The sequence below is a fragment of the Lepisma saccharinum genome, chromosome 21 (genome assembly GCF_977018435.1).
Source record: "Lepisma saccharinum chromosome 21, izLepSacc3.1, whole genome shotgun sequence".
In the NCBI taxonomy this organism is placed as follows: Eukaryota; Metazoa; Arthropoda; class Insecta; order Zygentoma; family Lepismatidae; genus Lepisma; species Lepisma saccharinum.
In genome coordinates, this window is record NC_139249.1 from 51386233 (window position 1) to 51412994 (window position 26762).

A 26762-nucleotide genomic window follows, 5' to 3' on the forward strand; every position below is an offset into this window, starting at 1 on the left:
TATTGTCAACTGCCTTAGTGAAGGTAAAAGGCGACAATGGACAATTTCATTATTGCAGAGTTCTCTTGGAAAGTGGGATTTAGTTAAATTTTGTAAGCACATCATTAGTGCAAAAACTACGACTGAAGAAAGAAAACTATGTTGTTCCAGTCCAGGGAATAAACAATTCGTGTCTTGAAACTAAACATTGTGTAGATGTTGTAATCCAGTCTAGAACATCTAATTATACAACAACAGTGAAGTGTCTTGTTTTACCAAAAATTACAGGCAATCAATTGTAATACTTGGAATCTTCCAAAGGATATTCAGCTTGCTGAGCCTTCATTTTATCAGCCAGGCAGCTTAGATTTGTTGATTGGATCTGAACTATTTTTCTTGCTACTACGTTCAGATAGAAGAACAAGAATAGGAAATTATCCTGTACTTCAAGATACAGAGTTAGGATACATTTTAGCAGGAGCTATGCCTCAACAATGTGGAGAACCTACAACAGTTACTTCATGTTTTGTTCGTACTGAAGATAGCCTTCAATTACAATTACAGAGGTTTTTTTGAGTTAGAAGAAGTATTCACAAAGACAAAGAGCAAAGAAGAAATGGATTGTGAAAGGCATTTTCAAGAAACAACCATCAGGCAGAAGGATGGTAGATTTATGGTTAGGCTACCATTCAAATCAATACATACTGAATTAGGGAATTCTTTTCAACAAGCAGACAAAAGATTTCATCAGTTGGAAAGAAGATTAACAGTACAGCCAACACTCAGGCAGAACTATTGTGAATTCATGGACAATTATGAATCATTAGGCCACATGAAGCAAATTAAAACTACTGATCAAGAAAACAAGGAGTCATATTACCTACTGCATCATGCTATTATTAGAAAAAGTACTATAACACCTGTGAGAGTTGTATTTGATGGATCATCGAAAACAGACAGTGGACTATCCATTAACGATGTTCTAATGATAGGCCCTACAGTCCAAGAAGATCTATACTCTATTGTACTGAGGTTCAGAATGCACAAGATAGTTTTTACAGCAGATATAGCCCAGATGTTTCGCAACATTAGAGTCCATCTTGATGATGTTAAATATCAAAGAATATTGTGGAGAACATCACCAAGTGAAGAAATACAAACTTATGAATTACTAATTGTAACTTATGGCTTAACCTCATCACCGTACCAGGCTGTTGCAGCATTACAAATGCTTGCAAGACAGGAAAATGAAAACTTTCCCAATGCATCCAACAAATTATTAAAGGATTTTTGTTGCGACAATGTAGCATCAGGAGGTGATAACATTGAAACTATGCTTAAATTGCAGTCTGAACTGAATGAACTCTTGAAATGAGGTGGATTAATTTTACGCAAATGGTGCTCCAGTTGTGAGGAATTGGTGCAAGCAGTACCAGAAAAATACAGAGAAGTTCATTTACCATTTCAGTTCAATAATGAAGCAGAAATAAACACATTAGGCCTCATCTGGCAACCATCTACAGACAAATTTTTAATTTCATGCAAAGTAGCAAAAGATGGAGACTTTTGTTCACCATTAACGAACATAACCAAACGACAAGTTGTGTCAATTGTTAGCTCCATATTTGATCCATTGGGACTTATCAGTCCAACTGTCATTTTATATAAGATGTTTTTGCAGAAACTTTGGGGTTGTAAATTGGAGTGGAATGAACAATTAGATTCAGATCTAAGAAACCAATGGACAAATTTGTATCAACAACTACCAGATATAATTTACATCCAAATAGAGAGATTTGTACTGACAAGAGAAAAGACAAATGACATTCAGATACATGGGTTCTGCAATGCAGCAGAAGGAGCTTATTGTTGTTGCATTTATATTACATCAAGAGATGAGTCAGGAAAAATCAACGTTAAATTACTGTGTGCAAAGTCAAGTGTAGCGCCAATAAAAAAGGTTACTTTGCCATGACGAATTGTGCGGTGCTCTTCTATTAGCTAAACTAGTTAAGAAAACAACACCCAATTTTAGAATTCCAATTGACAGTACAAATTTTTGGGCAGATTCTAAAATTGTACTTGGGTGGCTAGCAGCATCCCCCACTTGATGGAAAACCTTCGTAGGTAACCGTGTTGCACAGATCCAGGAACTTTCTGTGATTAACCAATAGCATCATGTCACATCTAAGTGGAATCCAGCAGATTTGATAACAAGGGGAGTAGAACCAAGAGCCCTCCAGGATTCGGAAATTTGGTGGAATGGACCTACATGATTAAAATAAGATACTTGGCCATTAGATGTTATGGAAAATAGTGAACTAGAAGAATACATAACAGAACAAAAGAAGATGGCTACATCAATGTTTAGCAAGATACATGCAACAGAAGCAGATTTCATGCTGAGATTTTCCACATTACAGAGATTGCTTTGTATAGTAGCAACATGCTACAGATTCATTTACAATGTTAAGGATCCTGCTTCGAAGAGAACAGGAAACTTTTCTTATGTTGAATTACGTGCAGTACTAATGAAATGTATCTTAATTATGCAACACATTTCATTTCCACAAGAAATTCATGACTTAGAAGAAGGAAAACAAATATCAAAAAATAGTCCTATCAAGGATCTTCATCCATTTATTGATGACAGACAGCTGTTACGAGTTGGTGGAAGACTCGAAAATTTAGAATTGCCATATGAGAGCAAATATCAATTAATTTTGCCTACCAAACATCATCTGACGCAACTCATAATTGAATCAGAACATCGTCATTTATTACATGCAGGGCCTCAATTGTTGACAAGCTCTTTAAGACAGGAATACTGGATTCCATATATCAGACAAACAGTCAGATCTGTCTTGCATAAATGCTTAATATGTTTTAAGTTGCAAGCCAAGGCGTCATATCAACTCATGGGACAATTGCCAAGCCCAAGAGTCACACCATCACGTCCATTTTTAAATACAGCAGTAGATTATGCTGGTCCTTGCATCCTAAGAACAAACAGAAGAAGCAGAATCACTACCAAGGGATATGTAGCTATATTTGTGTGCATGGCTACTAAGGCAGTGCATGAAGCAGTTATTTCCTTAACATCAGAAGCATTTATCACTGCTCTACGCAGATTTGTTTCTAGGAGAGGAAAATGTCAAAACATATACAGTGACAATGGGACTAATTTTGTTGGAGCTAATAGAGAACTGAGAGAGTTCAGTCAACTCTTCAAAGCAGAACAACTAAAAGGTGGACTTGAAGATTTTGCAATAAAAGATGGAATCAACTGGCACTTCATTCCTGCTAATGCGCCCCACTTTGCAGGATTCTGCGAAGCTGCTGTAAAGTCTATGAAATATCACTTTAAGAGGATAGTGGGAAATGCTACTTTGACATATGAAGAGCTTGCAACATTGTTAACTCAAATTGAAGCATGCCTCAATTCCCGACCCCTGACCTCAATATCTGATAATCCCAGTGACACCTTTTATTTAACACCTGGTCACTTTCTTATAGGGTCACCTCTCATGTCCATACCTGAGCCTGATTTAACTAACTTGTGCCAAAACAGTCTTTCTAGATGGCAACATATTCAGCAATTACAACAACATTTTTGGAAGAGATGGTCGAAGGATTATCTCCACGAACTACAACAGCACCGTAAATGGACGGCTTCAGCAGAAAATCTTCAACCAGGCATGGTGGTTCTGGTCAAAAAAGACAACGCACCTCCACTTACATGGAAGATAGCAGTAGTGGAAGAGACATTTCCTGGTAAAGACGGTGCAGTGCGTGTGGCAAAAATTAGATCAAAAACTGGTTTTACTAAAAGACAAGTGAACAAATTGATTCCCTTACCTAATGACAATTGAATTAGCAAATCTGTTGATTGGAATTTATCCAATCAAGAGGGGGAATATGTATAGTAATGTGTTTCATTTATTCTTGTTTTCATTATTTGGTTTAGATATGTGAGTTAAATTATTTTTGTAGTCCAAGTATCAGCTGATTTGCGTGGGTGCCAAGGAGAGAGAACGGTTAGCGAGTGAGAAGCAACATGGCATGAATTGCGGTGACATGCAGCTGGATATTACCAAGAACGGTCGTTGTCTGATGTGATCAGTATTGCTTTTCAGTTATTCTCCAATGTAGTGCTTTACAGGTAGAATATAGATATCTTAAAAGAACCAGCGTGTGCTTTTGTGATTCTGTTTTCTTTCGAGAATCAACGCAACTCCATACACTTACTATTGAGTGTTTATGTATAAACATGTAGATAATGTTTACTGTAATTGAATCATAGATTTGATGTTAACAAAATATAAGCTAACTGAACATAAGCTAATTAAAATACTATATACCCTAACCCAAATTTATTTCAGATTCATTGTGGTACTAAAATTAGTTATTGACATAGAATTAAAAATCTACATAAGGTGTTTGGACAATGCTATTTTAAATGAATGTGACTGAATTACTGGAACTAAAATGAAAAGTTATTAAAATAATTTATACAAGAGATGCACAAGTAAGCTTATAATAAAGTGTTTCAAATGAGTGCTTCATGCAATTATATTGATAAATCTTCATCTTGACCAGGCAGACCTTTGAAAGTAATATTAGAAAAACTTTTTTAAAAAATTCATTATAAACATTACAGAATAAAAACAGTACTAATGATTTGCACAGTAATATCTTACCTTATACTTATACCCCCTTTACATTTTCATTAAAACAAGAAAATGAGAGATGAGGTGTAATGCAATATCTTTCATGAAAAAGTATACGAGCGAGCTTGTAATCAAGTTAATCCCAACTTTCATTACAAACTTAAGTTTTGAAAAGGGTATTCTAGTTTACATTAATTCATGATTTGTTCAAGAACATTGCTCATAGTTCTGATAAAGTATATTATGCATGGATTTTGGTCATTACATGTATTAGCGTACTAACTTATGCATAATTTTAAATAAAAAAAGTATTCCATTGATCATAATCTGTAGCCAGTGTGACTCGAAAATTGTTAAACTTTGGATAAGCTCACAGTAGGTATATATTTACAAATATTTATATATTATAGATTATGATTATGTAAAATATTCGTACGAACCTTTTTTGTCGTTTTTACTTCGCCGAGATGTATTATAGTGAAGTATGAATAATTTAAGTCCTCCTCCGTAGTCGAGCGGGTTAAGGCGTTCACTCGTCTTGAGATCGTTCGCTGCGGGACAGCGTAGGTTCGAATCCGGCTCTGGTCGGAATTTATTCGGCCTACGTATAGGGCCGGTGGCAACCCACCATCGTGAGGAAATTGGGAAGCTCCGAGTGAGTGAGCGTAATCCGGTCGAGACGACCTACTATAACGGCTGGGGATACGTCGGGCTGACCCCCCGACTATTCCAATACTGGTTGAAGATCTCCACGCTTAGAGGTGACGAGAGAAAGTGTGGGAGGGAGACCGGCAGTCGGTAGGTATGCCCAGGCCCTTCATGGGCTGTTGCGCAAAGGATTATTATTATATTATAAATAATGTAAATATGTACTGTATCTTACCTTTCTTTTGTTGACTGAATTGGCAAATTGGTTTGTCTTTTTTTATTTTTTTTATAAATGTATATTTGGTTGTAGCTCTGCTGCTATGCACCAGTTACATTTATTTTACATTTCATAATTTTACAATTTCATAATTTTACAATTTCCTAATTTTATAATATAATATTTTCTCTCACAATATAGTTGGTAAGTACATATATTATTTTCTTCGTTGGGTTCCTCAAAAGTGTTGACAAGTCGTATGGGACATTATATCCTACTTCTTTTAGGTCTCTAAAGAAATAATCACATGTAGTTGCATTAAGATGACATTCAAATATAATATGATCAGGTGTTCCTTCAGTTGCACCACACTGAATAGGAACAATCTTCCTAGTGTACAGGTCTTTAGTGGGCTAGGGTGTAATTTAGCCGACATCTAAGAAGACTTGTTAAAGAGTTTCTTGAAAGGTTAATGTCTTGATACCAAGGTTCTTTAGGTATAATTGGTTGAATTGAATAATATTTTTTCCAATTAGTCTTCCCTGTAATTGTCCATTGTTTCTGCCAACTTTTCAACAATTCTGTTTTAGCATGCGACTCTAGCGCTTTTGCAGAAAATTTGATCCGAAGCGATCGGTGACTTGATTCTTCAGCTGTGTACTTGGCTAATGCGTCTGCTATGTGGCTCCCTTCTGCCCAGGAGTCCAGACAAAAGAAATACTGTATCCTGAGTTGGTTACTTTGTGATACAAAATTTTTATGTTAATAACAATGTGCCAGTCTACATAGTAATCAGCTGTTATCGATCCAGGGAGTGTAAGACTTACACTGAATCAGTGGCGATCACTACCCTCTTGAGGTTTTTCTCCTGTATATACAACAATGCTTGACGAATAGCAAACGCTTTTGCCGTGAATATTGAAAATTCTGCTGGTAATGGGTAGATTTTGTATTCCATTAGATTATTGCAATATATTGCAGCTCCAGTGTTACCAGTTGCGGACTTTGATGCGTCTGTATATACTATGTAAAAATCTTCATGCACTACAGAGTGTACATATTCCATGAATATGTTATTCACCATACTTGGCATTTGTCTTGGTTAAAATAGCTTGTATCGAGTTTAAAGAGCCAGGCATTTTATTTCTTTTGTATAGTTAATTTGTATATCTATGGAAACGGTTAACTCGCAAGCATTATTATTATACACCAACAATGCATTAATCTAAATTGTTTAAAACATGTTAAAAAATTCATGCCAACATGGATCGAATTCGTCATTGTCTAGACAGTGGCGCAAACTAATGGGAGCATGGGGCTCCAGCCTATTCAATAATTGGTCTATTATTATTATTATCATTATTATAGTGGTAGACTGCATATTGAAATACCTAAACCACATGCTTCCTATTCAATGCCTGCCTTATTATGGACACCTACTCGATTAGTCATCTCTTCACGCAATGTGGGCTAAAGACATTTTCCTTTTTTTTAATGTTTGAAGTTGTTCAATAATGACCCAGAAAAGATTTAATCACATTACTATTTTAAATATGCATAAATTTGGTAACTAGAGCAGAACATATAAACATAATATCAAGTTTTCCATCACCATGTTTATTCTCTTCGTTCTGCCCATCACTTGAAGTGGAAAATGTTATCTAAGACGATGCGGTTATCTGAGGGGTGCTTGTATAGTTTAACATGGGGGCAATAAGACAGATCGGAGGAAGGCTTTGCAAAAATTTTGCTAGCTGAGGAGATGTTTCCCTCACCTTGACCACTGGTTCTACCCAATGAGAGCTTCAAAATTGAAATAAAATGCTGAACAAGCTTCTGACTATCTCTCCATCAGCACACATCATAAATCCATTCCTTAAAAATGAATCCTGCAACAGAATATTGAATAAACATAGTGCTTGACAATTTGCCTATTAATACTTCTCGAACCCACTGTATCATAAATACTTTCTCAAAGGAGATTTTCATAGTAAACACAGGTCAAGTACCATAGGTGGATCTAGAATTTTTCTTCTGGTAGGAGCAGAGAATCTATGCCGTAAGCATATGATAAGATGTAAAACTGGAAATAATGTGCCGATTATATGACATTAAAAACAGTACATACACATGTGTAAACCTAATCTGTGCATGTGTTCGTTTTTTTGTGTTTGCATGTATTTATTGGGTATATATTTCACAACAAGACAATTACAAGGGTTCCTGTTTGTAGGTCCAATTTATAGTCAGATAAGCTAATTGGGACTGGATCTTCAGTAGTCAGATAAGCTAATTGGGACTAGATCTTCAAAGTGGAAATCAAACCATTCTGAAATGTACCTCCACTGGTGTTAGATATTACATGAGTTGGCACCTGGCAATATTGTCTACTATGTATTCTGGGTAATAGCCTGTGCAGTAGTAGTCTTTTTTGTTCTATGCTGTGTTATTTTTTCACTACTCGGGCAAAAAGTATGAAAGTTGTCTTCTTTTTTTTTTAGTGTGTTGTGCTCATGTTCTTGAAAATACAGTCAAAAGGAGTCTTTTATTTCTTGATCCAACATTTATTGGCGACCGTGACAGGACGTGTCTTTTCTTTCTGTGTTGGACCAGAGAAAAAAGTAAGTGCAAATATCGGAAAAAATGTCAACGGACAGTGATCGTCTCAAGAAAAGCCATGCGGTTGCTAGGTCAGCTTTCACACGTGTTTCAGAGAAGATTGCAAATGAGTTAGCGATGCAAACTCTGGACAGGAATGTTATTCAAGCAAATATCCAGTTGCTTGAAAATAAGGCAAGTGATCTGCATGCCACTGACATAACTGTTTTTGATTTGATGTTGGAATTGGGTGCAGAGAAAGAACAGTCATTGTCAGATGATTATCAGTGTTTGTTCAACAACCGACATATTGAAGTGTCGAACTTTTTGAAGTTGTCGTAAGGAAACTGCTGTCAATGCGAGTCTTTTTTGGAAATGAAGAATCGAAGATTCAAGTTACCTAAAATCGAACTGAATAAGTTTGGAGGGGACTTGAAAAATTGGTTACATTTTAGGGGACAATTCAAGAAGATCAATGAAGATGATACAATCCGTGCAGAGGACAAATTCCAGTATTTGATACAAGCGACAAATGAAGGTTCTCGTGCATGCCAGCTTGTGAACAGTTTTCCACCAACAAAATAAAATTACCCGAAAGTTGTGCAGTCCATGAAATTACGTTTTGGTTGCGATGATATGCTCGTGGAAGTGTACGTACGTGAACTGCTAAAATTGGTGTTACAAAAGGTGTTGAACCGCCAAGAAAAAATTTGCTTGACTTTGTATGACACACTGGAGTCTCAACTTCGAGCATTAGAATCGATGGGTGTTACCAGCGACAAATATGCAGCAATGCTGTTTCCATTGGTGGAGTCCAGCCTCCCAGAGGATTTGATGCGTGTGTGGCAGAGAAGAACATTGTCTGCTGCTGAGGAAAATAATGAGACCGGAAGACCGCAGTCCTTGATGTCATTCCTGCGAGCTGAAGTGGAAGGAGAAGAACGAATCAACCCTGCAACAGCTGGGTTTGAATTCGATGGTGCAGCAGTGAAAGTTCGGAAGAAAGGGTGTTCTGCACTGCATCAACCTATTATCCCCAGTGCGACAGATTTGTTGAGTGTCAGTGGTGGTAGGGAAAAAAGTTGTGTGTTCTGTGGTGGTAAGTACAGTTCATATGATTGCTTTAAAGCCCAGAAAATGTCTCTCTCTGAAAGACAGAAGGTTCTAAAAGATAAAAAGCATTGTTTTGCATGTTTAAAATTTGGTCATTTTTTGAAGAAGTGCAAGGCCAATTTGAAATGTATTGTTTGCAAGAAAAAGCATGTTGTATTGATGTGTCCTAATATTTCAGACAAAGATAATGATTCTGACCATTATTCTGAAGGCATAGAATCAAACACTGAGGTAAACAATACACTGATAAACCAACTTGAAAATCCACATGTATTCATGCAGACATTAGTAGTGGATTTGAAAGGTAACTACAATAAGAGCAGGAATGTGAGAGTTCTTATTGATACAGGTTCTCTTGTAACAGATATGGGTTATAACTCCATTGGCAAACAAAGTTTGATACATTCGCTATTTGGTGGTACCATGTCTAGTCCTTGTAATCATAATGTTTATAATGTTGCACATTTGATGTTCTTGATCAAGATACAATATGTTTTGAGATTCCTTATGTAACACCAGGTGGGTGTTTGGTTAAATGAGCTGAACAAAAGTCAAATAAGGTTAACAGATGCAGGTAAGATGAAAGGTCCAGTTGAAATTCTTATTGGTGAGGATGTTTGTGGTAAATTACTGACTGGCCATGTTGTGAAATTAAAGTGTGGTTAGTTGCTGTGGAAACTCAGCTGGGATGGACACTTATGGGTAAAGTTCCAGGTGAAAACAGAAAATCAGATACAGCTTTGTTGGTATCGAATTTATATGTTAATGAAGCCGTAGCTGATCTGTGGGAACTGGATACCATAGGGATCAAGGATCCCATTGGCAAGAAGTCTGCAGAAGAACATACACGGGCTGTCAAAGAACAATTTTTGCAGACACTGACATTCAATGTTGAAGGAAGATATGAAGTACAGTTACCATGGAAGGGAGATTGTTCGCCTCTCCCCACCAATAAGGAACTAGCAGAAAAACTACTTCAGTCAACTACACAGAAGTTGAAACAAGAACATCTTTTGCAGAGTTACGATGAAGTGCTACAAGAATGGTTGTCCGAGGGAGTCGTTAAGGTGGTTCCAGAGGATGAAACAGAGAATTTTGGCCATTACTTACCACATCGACATGTAGTGAAAGAGCGCAGTAAGACGACAAAAATTAGACCAGTGTTTGATGCTTCTGCTAAAGTAAAAGGACACCCGTCTTTGAACCAATGTTTAGAACTTGGACCCAACTTGATTGCTCTTATTGCTGATATTTTATTACATTTTTGGAAAGGAAAAATAGGAGTTATAGCAGATATTAAGCGAGTCTTTTTACAAATTGCTGTACACCCTAAAGATAGAGACTACCTGAGATTTCTCTGGTGGCACGATATTAATAATGGAACAGTTCAAAAATTCAGACATACTCCTGTAGTGTTTGGTGTTACGAGCAGTCCACTTCTGTTGGGTGCTGTTATTGAACATCATTTGGATCAAGCATTGCAGAGTTGTCATTTCAGGAAGGAAGACTTAGCTTACACAGAAGTTACTATTTTAAAATTATGAGGTTCCTTTTATGTGAACAATTGTGCCACCAGTGTAGACAATCAAGAAAATCTCCATAAATTTATAAGAGAATTGCGTGCAGTTATGGCTGGAGAAGGTTTTAACCTTAGAGGGTGGGAGTATTCAGTCCCTCAAAGGGTTGATGAGGACATTAGCCCTACTTCAGTGTTAGGACTCAGTTGGAATCCTCAAGCTGATACAATTACAGTTAATTTGGACATTGAAGATGTTGAGCTTAAGACAGTTTCGAAACATGTGATATTACGTATCTGTAGCACATTGTATATTTGATCCTATAGGTTTCACTTGTCCTGTAACACTTCTACCAAAATTGTTACTTCAGCAGACTTGGGCAGAGGGTCTTGGATGGGACGAGCAAGTTAGTGAAGAAATATAAACACAGTTTTTAAAATGGATATGAGAGTTACCGCTGCTAAAAGAGGTAAGGATACCTAGAAGTTTTATGAGCTGGGGATTATGAATCCAATGAACTTAACTCTTATGAGCATTCACATGTTCTGTGATGCTAGCAAAGTGGCATATGGATCAGCAGTTTTCATGAGGGTTGACACGAGGAGAGGTGTTAGCATACAATTGATTGAGACAAACACATGAGTAGCTCCAAAGAATAGTACAATTCCTTGGCTAGAATTGCTTGCCGCAATGGTGGGAGGAAGGCTGGCAACCAGGATTTGAGAACATTTGGGTTTAAAAGATAACTCCATTATCTTTTGGACTGATTCTTCCATGGTGCTGACTTGGATTCGACGAGAAGGAGTTTGGGGAGTATTTGTTGGGAACAGAGTTAAAGAAATTAGGCAACTCTCTGATCCCATTGCATGGAAATATGTACCCAGTGAAATGAATCCAGCAGATTTTCCTTCAAGAGGTTGTGATGCAAGGCAGTTGTTGAAATCCTTATGGTGGGAAGGACCTCATTGGTTAAAAGGGGATCCGTGTGAGTGGCCACTGGTGGAGTTTCCTATCAACAAAGAAGGAAGTTGACAGAGAAAGAAGGAATGTGCTACCTTCATCAACGATGCTTAGTATGAAAGCTCAAGATGCTGAGTCTAGATGGTATTATAGATATTTCTCTAACTATAACCGAGTGATTAGACTCATTGGATGGATCAAGAGATTTTTGTATAATAGTAGAAATTCACAGAATCATAGATCTGGAGATCTTTTTGTTCGCGAACTTCAGGAAGCAGAAAATGCAGAATTAAGACTAATACAACAAGAAGCATTCCAAGGAAAGGATGACAAACCCCTTTCCCCTTTGTGCACATATGAGGGCAAGGACGAGATTATTCATTTGAAGATCAAAATTATTGCCAGAGGAGATGCTGAAAATTTCAGGTTTCCCGTAGTTCTTCCAGCACAACATCCAGTCGTTAAATTGCTGATAATGTATTGGCACAAGAAAGCATGTCATGCAGGTGTGAACATATTACTAAGTATTTTAAGAGAGAACTTCTGGATCTTTGTGGTAGAAGAGAGCTGTACGTTCAGTGCTCTCGAAATGTGTTACTTGCAGGAGACATGCAACCAAACCAATCCACGTCCTTCCAGCACCATTGCCAGCTGATAGAGTTAGAGATGCTAATGTATTTGAAGTAACAGGTGTGGATTTTGCATATTTTGGATAGAGCCATTCACTTAGAGTTGGTTACTTCTCTATGAACTTGGATTTTTATCCAGGTTTTTAGATGATTCATGTCAAGGAGAGGCAGACCCTCTGTAATCTACAGTGATAATGGTACCAATTTCAGAGGAACTGAGAATACACTTCTGACACTCGGTTGGAAGAAAGTTGAAGAATATTCCACAGCTCAGCCAATCCAGTGGAAATTCATTCCACCCAGTGCAGCCTGGTGGGGTAGTTTTTGGGAGAGATTGGTTCATGTCTTGAAGGGTCTGTTGAAAAGAACACTCGGGAAATCAGTTTTGTACTACGAAGAAATGACAACAATCCTCTGTGACTGTGAAGCCATAATTAATTTACGCCCACTTACCTACATGTATGAAAGTGAGACAGAATTAGTTCATCTGACACCTGCCATGTTCTTACAAGAAATCAGGGAGACAGGTGTACCTGATTGTGACCATGTGGATTCTTCAATGCTCAACAATCGTCTCCGTTACTGTCAGAAGTTGAGACAAGATATCATGCATCGTTTCAGGAATGAGTATGTTGGACAGTTAATGCAAAAAGCCATAAACAGAGCATGTGGGTCTGTCAGGGTAGGAGATATTGTGTTGATTGGTTTTGACAATATGAAAAGACGTAATTGGCCATTGGGTTGTGTAACTGAGATTCTTCCAGGTAAGGATCAAATGACAAGATTGGTACATCTGAAAACTTGCCATGGTGAACTACTTCGCCCTGTACAGAGATTATATCCATTGGAGGTGACTGCAGTGGATGGTGAAGCAATGAAGAGTTCATTACCTAAGCCACAAACCAAAAAGAAACATCAAACAGATGTTCTCCCTCCCAATGAAACCAAACTTTGTACCACCTGTAGTGGGAGAGAGATAAAATTACCTAAGAAACTATTATGTTTAATATGCCAACTCAGGTGGGAGGATGTTAGATATTACATGAGTTGGCACCTGGCAATATTGTCTACTATGTATTCTGGGCAATAGCCTGTGCTGTAGTAGTCTTTTTTGTTCTATGCTGTGTTATTTTTTTCACTACCCGGGCAAAAAGTATGAAGATTGTCATGTTTTTTAGTGTGTTGTGCACATGTTCTTGAAAATAGTCAAAAGGATATTTTGCAGCGAGTCTTTTATTTCTCGATCCAACAACTGGGAAACGAACCCTTTGATTACAAGGTGAAACATTAGAAGATTTTGGGAAATACAAGTAGCTTTACGTAAATTGTACTAACGAATGGGACCACCTTGATAATTAATTTACTCAGGCGAAACTATAACAAACATGGGGAACATTTGAAATAGAATGCTCTCGCTTTGTGTGTATCAATTGAACTTATTGCCTTGTAACCAACAACCCATGGATTGGATTTCCAGTGTCCACTTATTTAAGTGTCTTGTAAAATTTAGTCCCGATTAATGTAGTTGTGCAAAATTTTGTTTCATTCTTTTTTGATAAGGAAAAAGATAGCTCGAACATTTTTGTTCATTGCAATATAATGCTATCAGTAGTTTTTACCATACTTAGCCACCCCTTTTGAGTGGGATAAGTGCCCCTCCCACTAAATCCACCAATTAAGCCCCGCGACAGGTTAAGTTTGCAGCAGATTTTATGTATCAATCCACACGAGAACGACACCCAGCATCCCCGTGCCAGTTTCTCCATAACCGCTGAGCAGTTCATATCACAGACAGCGAGAAAATCCGCAGTATTGCAGCGGAACTATATTCTGCGCGCATGTTTGGGTCTATGTATGCGAAAAGTTGCTGCAAAGTTAACCTGTCGCGGAGCTTAGAAGTGGAAGGCTCTTTTTTGAAACGTTACATGTGTGACATATTGAAAACACACTGTTAGATTTCAATGTCAAAAACAGTAAAAATTTAGTGACTTTCAAAAAGTGAAGTCGCCCTCCAATGTATCTCGCATATGAACATTGAAATAAATGCAACAACTCGTACCAGAAAAAAAATCAATATTTCATTCATTTAGAAAGAATGATGTGATTTTGCTACAAAATGAAATTTAGCTCTACACTCCTACAGGCAGCAGAAGAATAGTTTTGGGATTTCATATTCACACACATGTGTCAAGTCATAGTTGATACTTATTTTAACGTTTTTGTGTGAATTCACATTGCTTGCTCTTACCTACTACTTGGTTAATTTTGAAAAGTTGGTACCAGGTCCAGACATCATCATACACAGTTAAAAAACTTTATAATTTTAATACAAAGTTTCTACCATAACTGTTGTAGGCCTTTGTTGTAACATTTGTTCTTTGCTAAAATTAAATATTTCACTTGGAATATTTAGGAAGAAATGGTAGATTACGTTTATTATTAGTTCGTTAAAAGTGATTACATTGTGCTGGCCAATCCTGAAATTAGAATGTCAATTACAGGAAACTTTCCAAGGAGTTCTGGATTCTATCAGGCACATAGTGGTTTGGATCACACTTTAAACTGTAGATCCAGTCCAGATTAACTTATCTGTGCATAAAGTGGACTTACAAAAACAGCTCAACCAATGCAAAGTTAGTACTATTTCATGCAAAATATTTGATTGCATAATATGGTGGTTTGCAGTTCTTATTGTTCAGCCATCCCCTATAAAATGCAGTTAAATGAGAAGAGAATTTTAAATCAATCACCTGGTTTGGGATTAGAATAATGCATATATGACAAACATGATGTTCTTATAGTAGCCAATAAATTGCTCTTGTAGGTTGTGATTGCATTTTTTAAATACAAATCTTGATTCTCTCCAAATTTTGTAAGGATGTTACAGTGTGTCAGGCAAACACTTTTTGTGTAATCTTATTATTTTATATATATAGATTGGATAGTGTTTTTTCATTTGCAATAGCTATTACTATAGGTTTATGCTTTTTTTTTTATTCTCCCCATATGCAGGGTGGTAGTTATGGGAATAAAGGGGTTAATTTCAATCCCCCCGTTTCTGGTTTCAAATATTTATTCCCTGGATGATGATTTTTTTGGAAAGGGATTTTAAGTGATACTAAAGAGGATTGGTGATTTAGTTAATTTTACCCATTTTGTCAATCTTGTAAATCATATAATATGTTTAATTTCTGTAACTTTCTTTATTCATTTCTCCATTGGCTCAACGCATATACCACTTGACATTTGACAATTTCTAAACATATTGTAAATCAGGTTCAAAGTTGAGTAGCTCCTCAATATGTAGTGAGATGAATTAGGATTGTTGAATGTACTTAAAATAATGCACAAGCAATGACTTCACATCCCACGTAGATCTTAGCTTCCCTAATGATACTAGCCCATTCAGTCCTCCCTATTTTCTTCAGCCTGTTAGTTTCCTCAAGTTTTTCCATTGAAGAAATTTTTCGACCATCTCATCTCCATCTTTATGACATGTCCTACACACGCTATTTGTTTACTTCTGATGAAATCTGAATTCGTATATAGATCAACCAATTCATTACTTGTTCTTATTTGCCATTCTTGATTTACTATAGGGCTAAAGATTTTTAGATTTTCCTTTTCCATTGAAAATGTTCCATCTCTTTCCTTGGGCCTTTTCCTTCCTGCACTGTGGCCATGCAGTCTAAGGTGTCATGCTTTGGACTCTGGCTAGGGGACACACACAGATTACAGCCTCCTGGGTAAAGATAGCAACTTTTCTTCTTAGATTTCGGCCTGTGTATGGGACCGACCGGTGGCCACCCAGCATCAATTGGAAATTTGGTAGCTACAAATGAGTAGGGTAACCCAGCCATGGAAACCTACAATAATGACTGGGGGTTAGTCGTGCTGACCACACATCACCCCGTGCCTGGTTGGATATCTCCTATGTCTGCAGGGGGAGTGAGGCTGTCAGCCAGTAGGTAGGCCCTGGCCCTCATGGGCTGTTGCACCATGGGTTATTATTGCCTTTGGGCACCATGTTTCAGACATGTACATCAAGGTCCGTTGACCTGTGTTTGCCGCTCACTTTGGAAGGTCCGTTCATAACGCACCTTTTGAGGAAGCCGAGGTGGTTGTAAAACTGTGACATCATACAAATGACAGATCGCTGGGGAAAGTTTAGTATCCACTAGTTTTAGCAGGGAAAACGTGTTTCTGTGTTCTTTCCTTCCTCTTGTATTCATGTATTCACGTGTATTTTTAGTCATTTTGTTGTGTTTTTCATATTGTAGTGTGAGTGATAATAATATAGTCTAACTGTGCTGTGAGCACATGTCGAAACTATCTCAGGAAAACTAAAAAAATTGATATTGTTTACCATAAATTTCCTCCCAACGAGAAGTTCCAAAAAATCTGGGAGAGCAAATATTACACTGGGGAACAGTGAAATTGCGGCACAGTGTTTGAGAGCTAATTTAGGGCAATTTCATGCTGCTGAATAATGATATAATAATATATTTCCTGAATTGGCTCTAATTTATGAAATAAATGCAACTAAACCAAAATGGCGGAAACATAAGACATACATATAAATGAACTTCCAACAACAATTTAATATTTCTTTTTGTGATTAGAATCATTATTATAAAAATAAATTTATATAGGCCTATGATCAAAATAATTAAGAAAATATGTACACAATGAAGTTACAAACTATGTGAAACGTTTTCTATACGATTTCCTGCTGTATTGCTTTTGAGGACAATCCCTTTGTAAGCTCCAACAGTAGTCGGCCATCACGTGGCGATCCCACCGTTCCTGGTACCTTTCTTCCATTATCCTTATATCCTGATGGAACCTTTCTGCCTGTTCTTCACTAAAATCACCAAGGTTCTCAGGTAATCTGTCAATGTGGCTATGTAGAAAATGTATCTTCACACTCATATTAGCTACCAATTTCTCAAAAAAAATTTCAACATATTTCCAACTATATCGGGGTACTTTTCTGCTCTGTGATTCCCCAAAAAGTTTTTGACGACGGACACAAAGCTCAGCCAGGCCTCAGATTCGATGTAAGACATGTAAGTTGTAAAATTGGCATCATTTATGAGTGTACGAATTTGTGGTGGTCCGTCAAAGATTCCTGCCTTCAATTTTTCAATACTTAGTCCTGGAAAAGTGTGGCATATATATTTGAAACAATCACCACTTGTATCTAAGGCCTTGACAAACTGTTTTATCAACCCAAGTTTAATATGCAGTGGCGGAACGATGATTTTGTCCCTAACTATCAGCGGTTCATGAATGATATTAGCTTTTTCCACTAATATTTTCCCTTGGGGGCCAAACTTTTATCGTTCAATGCTTTTCTCTAGCACGACTATCCCACAAACATAGGAAACAGGGATACTTTGTGTACCCACTTTGCTGTCCTAGTAAAAAAATCACCATCTTCAAATCCACACATACGAGCCACTTAGGCTCAGCATATTCAATTTTTTTCGAAAACCATTTTTATGTTTTGGTATTCTTCCTTAAGGTTTGTTGAGTGTCCGATATATTGCCTAGCAATGCTTCATAAGTTGCCTAGCAACAATTTACAAATAAATAAATAAGTTCATTATGGGAATTTAGCCCATTATCAAATTTTGATATTACCGAGAAAAGCGTAGAGTAGTTCTACCTCCTATATTTACTATGGTGTGTTTATTTTTATAACTGGAGTCAATTCAACTGAACCAATCATACAATTGTCAATAACAGCTGTTTTGTGTGCTGAAACTGTTATTAAACTTTATGCCGCAAAATAAAATCTTTTTTTTGTTCCCCAGTGTTATCAAAAAGACAAATTTCAGGTTGCTAACTCGAGTATTTGTTCTTCACATTTTTCACCAGAATGTTACGAACGCGATTTAAAATCGGAATTATTAGGAATTACACCAAAGAAGAGACTGAAGAAAGATGCCATTCCTACATTGTTACTTCCAGTCACACATGTGCAGGTCAGTGACGACAACAGCGTAAGTGCAAGACGTGCAAAGGCAAGATGTGCTAGGAAAAGGGTTCTCTCTAAGGTAAGTGAACAATTATTTGTGAACAGCAGCGTGCCACCTCAAGAACAAAAGCCTTTATCTTTGTTGTCATTCATTTGTTCAATAGAAAGTGAAAAAATCGAAAACACAAAACACTTGGAAGTGCTTCATGGAGAAAATGAAAAGCTAAAGACAGATATAAATAATTGCCATGAGGAAATCAAAAACCTTAAAATCAATTTGCAAAAATGGCAAGCAAGGTATAAGAAGGTATTGCAGTCAAAAGTAGCTTTAAAAACAAGGGAGCGAAAGAAAGTGGAAACTATCGTGAACAAAAAAGTTAGACAAATTTTGAGCAAAACCTTTACTCCAGGGCAAATCAACATTAATTAAGGGGAAAAGAAAGCAGAGGTGGAAACAGGAAGATGTAATTCCTGCATTAACACAAAGGGCGATCAGTGAACGATTGTATACCCACACGAGATCAGAGGTTGGAATTCCATTACCCAGCATTGCAACACTTCGTCGCTGGGTTCAGAAATTGAGACTCCCACCGGGAATTTATGCACCAGTTTTGAATATTATGAAATAGCAGGGACAGTGTTTGACTGAACTGTAAAAACTGAGGGTCTGGTTGTTTGATGAAATGAATGTTAACGGATGAGGGTGCTACGACAGTGAAAATGACAAGAGTTTTGGGTCCTCATAGAACCACAATGCTTGCTTCATTGTTTGATGGTCTCGTCGATTCTCAAACAACTGACCAAAGACAAGAAGTGACGTTTACGTCATCTTCTGTAGACTTGCCAGATGAAAACAGTGACATGCTTTACTTGATGAAAAATGAAGAAAAGGAGGCTCTGTGGTATGTTGCGGGCTATATCGCAAGAAAATGTAGGAATGTCGAAGCTGGTGAAATTTGTGCATCAAATTCATCGGGTGGAGGATGGATAGAAACTTTGTCAAGAGATGGCCTTGCGTCTCCTTCTTCTCATTGGATGCAAGTTATAAAAGAGTGTGAGAGAATATTCCGGCAGTTCCATTGAAAAACAATAAATCGGGGAGCAAAAGTAATAAGCAGTCTCTTGGAAATTCTAAAAAATAGGTATCCCATGAAGATCCGAAGATGCTCAAGTTGTTTTGTAGAGCAAGAACATTTTTCCGAGTTCGATATCTGAATCGCAGGACCCAAGAAATAAAAAGGAGAAATGCCATGAAACAAAAACAATGGACCCAGAGCTGCTGCTCTTCCAGTTCTTTCCAGCACTAGCCGTGGGTAAGTTTATGCTTTTACATACTTATAATTCTTCTATACACCATTACTTTCATGTATTCTGTGTAAGTTGTTTTGCGATGCTCTTCAGTATGTGTTTTTCCTCTTAAAAACAAGAGCGTTGCATGCTTTACAGTGCTGAAAATAGCAGACATGCAGAGAGTATCATGCTGATGACATCACAGAACCCTGCCAAGGTTGTAAACACAGGGACTGACAAAAAGACCTGTTATGACCAGACCTTCTAGAGTGGGGGAAAGTGGGCTTTGACGAACCTTGCATGTACATGACAATAGATCTTATCACTTCTGTCAATTTTATGTACAGATAACTTGATAACACGTAATTTTAAATCCCGATCTGAACTAAGAAACAGTGTACATGTGTATCACATCTGTTACCTACCACATTGTCACACCTTTCCATCTTAAACACAGTCATCAGGTATTAATTTTTGCTACAAGATATTTGTAAGGATTAATGAAGTATTACAAAATGTTCACAAACTTCCATATCAAATTCTATAACTTTCATGGTAGAACTTCCATTTCAAAGCATTGCTATTGTGAAAAGCTGGATTCCCTGCCTGAGAGTCAGCTCAAGCTGCATATTAGAAAAGTTGGTGGTGGATGCAAGTCTTATCTTTTGAGAGAGACAAAGCTTATGTGATAAAATTAAAATGACATCCTATTAACTACACTATTAATGTTATCAGTTCCACAATGCCTTCCAACTGCACAAAGTTCGCTGTTCGTTGTTGAATCTAAGCAGTGGCGGCGGTGCCAGGATTAATCATCTAGGGGTGCTGAGGGGGTGCAGAAAGAAATTTAGGGGGTGCAATACTGGAAAGGAGAACATGAAACGCGCATGCAACCTTTCAAAACTAGGGGTGCCAAAACAAGGGAGAGTGCAAGGACAGTTTACTTTCCCTTGGTAGATAAGGTTTAGCATAGTGCAGGATGTGTGAAATATAATAACTTTTAAGTCTTATACCCCAAAAACAGTAGCGTACGCAGGATTTCGTCAAGGGGGGGTTATTTCTAAAACATTCTCCAAATTCACATTACCTTTGATTTATTATACTTTAATTAAATAATAATAATCACAATTAATTAATAATACTTATAATTAATTAATTAGCTGAATTACTACTAATAATACTACTAATACCACTACTACTATTATGTAGTAGAGATCTACATAATATACCATTTATGAAAACAATAGAAAGAAATTACTTTCTAATCATTCAATTTTTATCAAATCCTGGGAGCATTTTTTTGTTTTTGTTTTTTGTCTGGTCAACGAGGTGAGACATTTTAAGGGTGAAGAAAATCCATAAAACAAGAAAATATATTAAAATAAATTGAAATAATTAAAGTAGGGAACTCATCCAAGAAGCTGCGGTGGTCTGGTCGGTAGAGCATCATACAATCATGCGGGAGATCCGGATTCGATTCCCGAAATTGGTTGGAATTTTTCCGGCTTCTTCCCGGCATAAATGTCCCCAATAATTCACATCTGGATTGTCTCACTGTTCTTACCAACAAAACATTTTCCAATAGTTAAGCTTATTGTCGTTTGAATAATTGTCTAGTCAACAAGGTGAGACATTTTAAAGAGAGACATTCAAATGTGCTGCGGTAAATAATATAATGGGAAGGCAGACTGGTGACTGTATTCTTGTCCCCCTAGCCTTTGTCTATACATTAGCCTCTAACAACGAACCAAGACCTTTCTATAGTTAATTCTCATTGTTCACACAAAAAAATACATGTTCGTTGAACACTGGCGTACGTAGAGTAATGGCCGATGGTTAGAGGCACATACTTTTGGTAATTAAAAAAGCAAAATTTCAGTATAAAAACAGAGTCAATTTCGGGTTCAAAAGCTGTAAATAAAATGAAATTTCGCTGTTATAGCGGTGAAAAAGTGGTATATAAAATTACATTTTGGTTTTAAAAATGTGAATATAATCCCAATTGATTTAAAAATTGCACTATTGCACAAAATAAACATATCCCTTCTAATAGCACATTAAATCATTACCAGAATATTAAGTTTATTCCTGTATAGAGGAGTCCATGTTTGCTTTTCAAATATTTACAGCAAAATTAATCAATTTTCCGTGAATTGCATAACACACAGGATACTTCAGACTTCAGAAAATGTCGCGTCGGTATATAAACGGTAAATTTCATGTTTAAGAGTCTATTTCGCATTTTGCAGTTCATTTCGCATCATTTCGTGACAAAACAGAGTAGGAAAATGCACCTCACACCTTTCAAAAACCTTAAAAATTAACATTGCAATGTGTTATTTCAAAATTTCGTTTTCTTTTTGTCAAAAACGAAATATGCATGCCTCTACCGATGATGCTACAGCCCCTACCAAAATTTTGAGGAAATCAGAATTTTCAAATAAAAATCCGTTAAGAACTTTAAAAAATCAAAATGTGTAAATACGAAACCTCTTTTAAAGTGAGTCACGATTACCATTTTTGTCTTTGAATACAATTTTAATAGACTGAAAAGCTCCAAAAATACGAAATATTTTATTATGCATCCTGCCCTCCAAAACGAAGCCATGTGTTATCCACATTTACTATTCCGGCCCCTCCCCCCCCAAAAAAAAACTGCGTACGCCAGAGTATTGAACATTGTTGCAACTGAAATACAAAACATTTTATTTCTCTTTTAAATCATAGTTACCCTCATATTTCACTTTCAAGAACTTGTGCTTATTTTCAAGGCATCACTCTGAAAGACGCGTGTGCTTGGAATGCTGTGCTTTTCTCCATGCTACATGGAAATAATAATTCAAATTATTATTATTATTATTATTAGTGGTGGTAGTAGTAGTAGTAGATGTAGTAATAGTAATAGTATTGTCCCAGATCTTTGACTGTGGTAAATTGGCCATTTAAAATTTTTTCCACAGCATTTTTCATAATATTTCACAAGCTCAAGGGGGGGGGGGGGTTTAAACCCCGTAACTCCCCCTTGCGTACTCCACTGCCCAAGAAAGTGGTCATACAGTGTGAACATTCAGAAACACGTTGCAGTCTTATCTTCTGGGTGTTTAATTAGTAGTCCTTTTACTATTTGTGGGAGGGGGTATATTAAATCTATTGATTGTGGATGGAGTGAGTTTATTGATGGGCAAGGAGTATATAGATATATAAGGTGTGGTTCTCTAAGTATTCAATTAATTCATTCTAATTATTTTAATATTTATTTTATACAAAATTTGAAATACAAAATGAAATTATCCTTGTCTTTAAAAACACAATTTTTGAACCTTTTCAACAACCAACAACGAACTGTGAAATTTCTTTGTGAACATTGGGCCTCTTTCTAATGGATTTTGAAAAAGCCTGAAATGGTATGTTTACTAGACATTTATACTTGGAACAAATACACAAGACATATTAACCTCAAAACTAGCCTTCACGTCACAACTCGCATTAAATAAATTCATGAGCACGACTTGATGATTCTTTGAAAGCAGCTGAAATTTTTGCTCCAGTGTGAGGAAGAACAAGTAGGCAGAAAATAAACCGTTTATCAACAATGGAAAAAAAACTCACATTAAGCTGTAGGCTAGGGTTGCCAGATTTCTTAAAAAAAAAAAAAAAAGAAAGAAACGGAACATACAGATTAGCTATATAGACATGGATTAAGTTACATTTATTTTTTATAATATTTTTAAACATTACAAAATCAATTGCTGTTTAAAGCATTGTTAATACCTAATTTTTAACATTTTGACAAAATATATTACTATTTTAGTGAACTCTAGGCATCCTTTAAGAGGACCTTTTTTGTTATTAATTTCTTGTTGTATAAAATGATTTTGAAATTTTTTATTCGTTATTTCTTTAGCTAAATACGGGACAAATGGGCATCCCGAGAACATTTTCTGGGATACCAGGACATTTCTTTAAAAAGGGGACAATCCCATTATGTGGGACGTCTGGCAACCCTACTGTAGGCAATTATCGAAAACCACAAACAGACCACTTGAAGAAACAAAAGTAGAAAAAAGTCATAACAACTATGCTGACGAAAGAAAAGAAACGGCCAATGATCTTTATAGAGGCTGTATGGGAAGTATGTGCGGTATATCGGCATCCCTTTCAGTGCTTGCCTTTTGCATACAACAACAGGACATAACCTAACATTCGACGCTCAATATGGCGACATGACATAATATGACACTCTAAGGGTTAGGGTTTTCAGTTGAACATAGTTTTCAGTTGAAGGAAAAGGAGACGGGGGGGGGGGGGGTTGCAATATAATCCACGAGTAGAGCTTCTGGGCCTCTACACATCAAAGTTAGTGATTTTTATGCATCATGAGACATGTTGGTTATAAACCCCAGGAACAATTCTGGTTAGTGATTATTCCATGTTTCATTTGCCTGGAACATAATAATTTGACATACAAATGCATAACAACTTAGTACTGGTTTGTGTAATTCTGTAACTAGTCTGATAGAGGTTCATGAACCAGGTTTTGAATAGTTTTCACTTTTAGACACTGCTGGAAATTTCTACTGTTCTCAAATGTCTCCTACTTTGTACTATGAAATGTACTGAAAACCAATTGTAGGTCTACTGTACAGCTACTGTACTTCAACAACAGGGCTACTGTACTGAAAAACATTGTGAATGCTAATGCATAATACTTGTTGCAATATGTTATAAAATCATTTATTGGCTCCAGGAATAGATAGTTTAATTCTTTACAACACATTTTCAGTGATTTAGAAGTGATTTGGAAAAACAGTACATGAACTGAATTTCTACTGAATACTACTGAAGTCAGATATATCTTAATGAAGAAGTTAATTAAACTCTTTCTTAAGAAATAACTCAATCTTAAAGCAGCTAGTAGTTTGAATTTCCATGGTTACTTTTATGTTAAAGATGTCCATCATATCCTTGATGCTAGCAGTTATGTTATATATATATGTATAGGGTAAGGGTGGGTAAATTGGCCACGCTAAGGAAATTAATTTTGTTTCCACTACAAATAACACTCTATTTTAAAATCATTACTGTAATCCTTGTCTAAAATTGTATTAATATTTGATTACTGTATGTATTGTTATATGACGATTTCCATACCTATGGACATGGGTCAATGGAAATAAAGAATATAAAATAGATATAGTACCATTCATAGTTAAACATATATATTTGATTGAACCAGTTTCGAACAATAAGGAAGGAATAATTATTGATTATTTGAGATTATGTAAAATGACCACTTTGCCGAACCAAGTAGGGCAAAGTGGCCCTGCTAATGCACATGGCGTAAAATTGGGTTGCAAGAAATGAGTCGATGCTAATGCATAGCCGATGTCAACTCTTTGGCTTCTGAAAACACTGAAGCATCTTCTGTTCATGCTTGAACATTGTCTTCTGTATCTGCAACCATTTCTGTCAGGTCTTTGACTACATTTGTAATCTCAGCAGCAACAAAATCTAATTCACCAAACACATTACGATCCAGTGGTACAATTCAACATTTCCTAAATCCATTGACTGGTACACTCAGAATAGATGCATGTATGTATGCTTGCCCATACTTGGAACTGAATAACTCACGATGTCCACTTTGCCCGCCTGGAAATGTTTCTGTAGGACTGAAACCACAAAACTTCAGAATTCGTAATACACACAAAATTACCAGCAATCATTATGCTTGCACAGAGAGATATTACACAGTACTCGCATTATGAATAAGTATATGTATCACTGAAATGGTAAAAATTTACTATCCTTCGGACACCTCTAATTTTTTCGTTTCATCAGTTTTCGACATTCGTACTTACGTATCTGCTTCGCGGAACATTCCTGAAGGTGTATCAACGTTGTTTTTATGAAATTAATTGCATTTTTTCACATTACCAGTATGTCTTTCTGATAGGCCTTTTCGCTTGCCTGAGACAAACTAACCTAACCACGCGCCAATGGTTCGCAATTATTTCCAATTCCTAGATCCTGATACTAACACGACACCAAATTTTAACTATGTTTCCTAACCTAACAGAACTAACCTATCCACGTGCCAATGGTTCGTGGGGCTAGGTATTCTCCGTCGGAGAATTAATTTTCAACGAACAACATGAATTTCAGCTATGAAACATTCCCACATCACACAAAACACCTTCCCGATGTTCGACAATGCTACAGGAACTTATTACGGTAAGTAGTTTCTTCTGTAAAAAATAAATAAATGTGTCCGAAGGATAGTAAACAAGTACCACTGAAATTACACTTATCTTACATGAACGCTATCAAAAAAACACAAATTAGCTGCTATGAAGAGAACTGCTCCATCCACCATGTTGTGTGTTGTATACAATTAAAATGGCGACTTGCAAAAGTAGTTGGGCACATTTATGTAATTATGTTAGATGGCAGCAATGTACAGACGACAAAAGTACTGATGGTCACTTTGCCCACCCTGGCCACTTTACCCACCCTTCCCTTATGTATACATATGTTTTAAAAAATATAATTTAAAATTATCCAGTGGTGGGTTGGTAAAAGTTTTAAATACAATAGCATTCGTTGTTTCATTAAAGAGAAAGAAAATTAGGTGTGTGAAGAGATGGTACCCTGAATACTGAAACAAAAGTCATAATCTCTTCTTGTAATATTCCTTGATACAATACTGGTAAAAAGGAACACTGTAAAAGTAATGTTAAAAACTTAATTCAAACAGCTAACTAGACTGACAAACTGTTTCTAAATGCTTCCAACAATGTACAATTACATGGTAAGTAACAAAATTTAAGGAAATATCCAAAAGATTTTAGTTTTTGAATGTTGTAACATAAAAATTATACACATGGAAATATATGTGCATTCATCCATGGACATATCTAAGTTTATTACTTAATTATTACAAAATGCAAACTCAAACACATAAACATGGAAACTTGGTGGTCAAACATGTTAAGCAGTGGCAGCGATTGGTGGGAGGCAGTTGCCTTTCCCACTTTACCCCACTTTTGCCTCCACACTATGCTAAATCTTATATACAAAGGGAAATATACTGTCTTTGCCCCCCCCCCCCCAGTTTTGACACCTTGCCCTCTCCGGTTTTGGAACCCAATCACCACC

The 26762-nt window shown here is 36.6% G+C and overlaps 4 protein-coding genes across 4 annotated transcripts; all 4 read left to right on the forward strand.

The window, feature by feature from the left end:
• Positions 1-595: 595 nt before the first annotated feature.
• On the forward strand, positions 596-1354 carry LOC146004184 (uncharacterized). The gene has a single exon (XM_083142853.1). It carries the CDS (start codon positions 596-598, stop codon positions 1352-1354), a length of 759 nt encoding a protein of 252 aa, XP_082998979.1.
• A 931-nt stretch (positions 1355-2285) lies between these two features.
• LOC146004185 (uncharacterized) lies at positions 2286-3851 on the forward strand. The gene has a single exon (XM_083142854.1). It carries the CDS (start codon positions 2286-2288, stop codon positions 3849-3851), a length of 1566 nt encoding a protein of 521 aa, XP_082998980.1.
• A 6072-nt stretch (positions 3852-9923) lies between these two features.
• LOC146004186 (uncharacterized) lies at positions 9924-10769 on the forward strand. Its single transcript, XM_083142855.1, has one exon. It carries the CDS (start codon positions 9924-9926, stop codon positions 10767-10769), a length of 846 nt encoding a protein of 281 aa, XP_082998981.1.
• A 1039-nt stretch (positions 10770-11808) lies between these two features.
• On the forward strand, positions 11809-12357 carry LOC146004187 (uncharacterized). Its single transcript, XM_083142856.1, has one exon. It carries the CDS (start codon positions 11809-11811, stop codon positions 12355-12357), a length of 549 nt encoding a protein of 182 aa, XP_082998982.1.
• The last annotated feature ends 14405 nt before the right edge of the window (positions 12358-26762 follow it).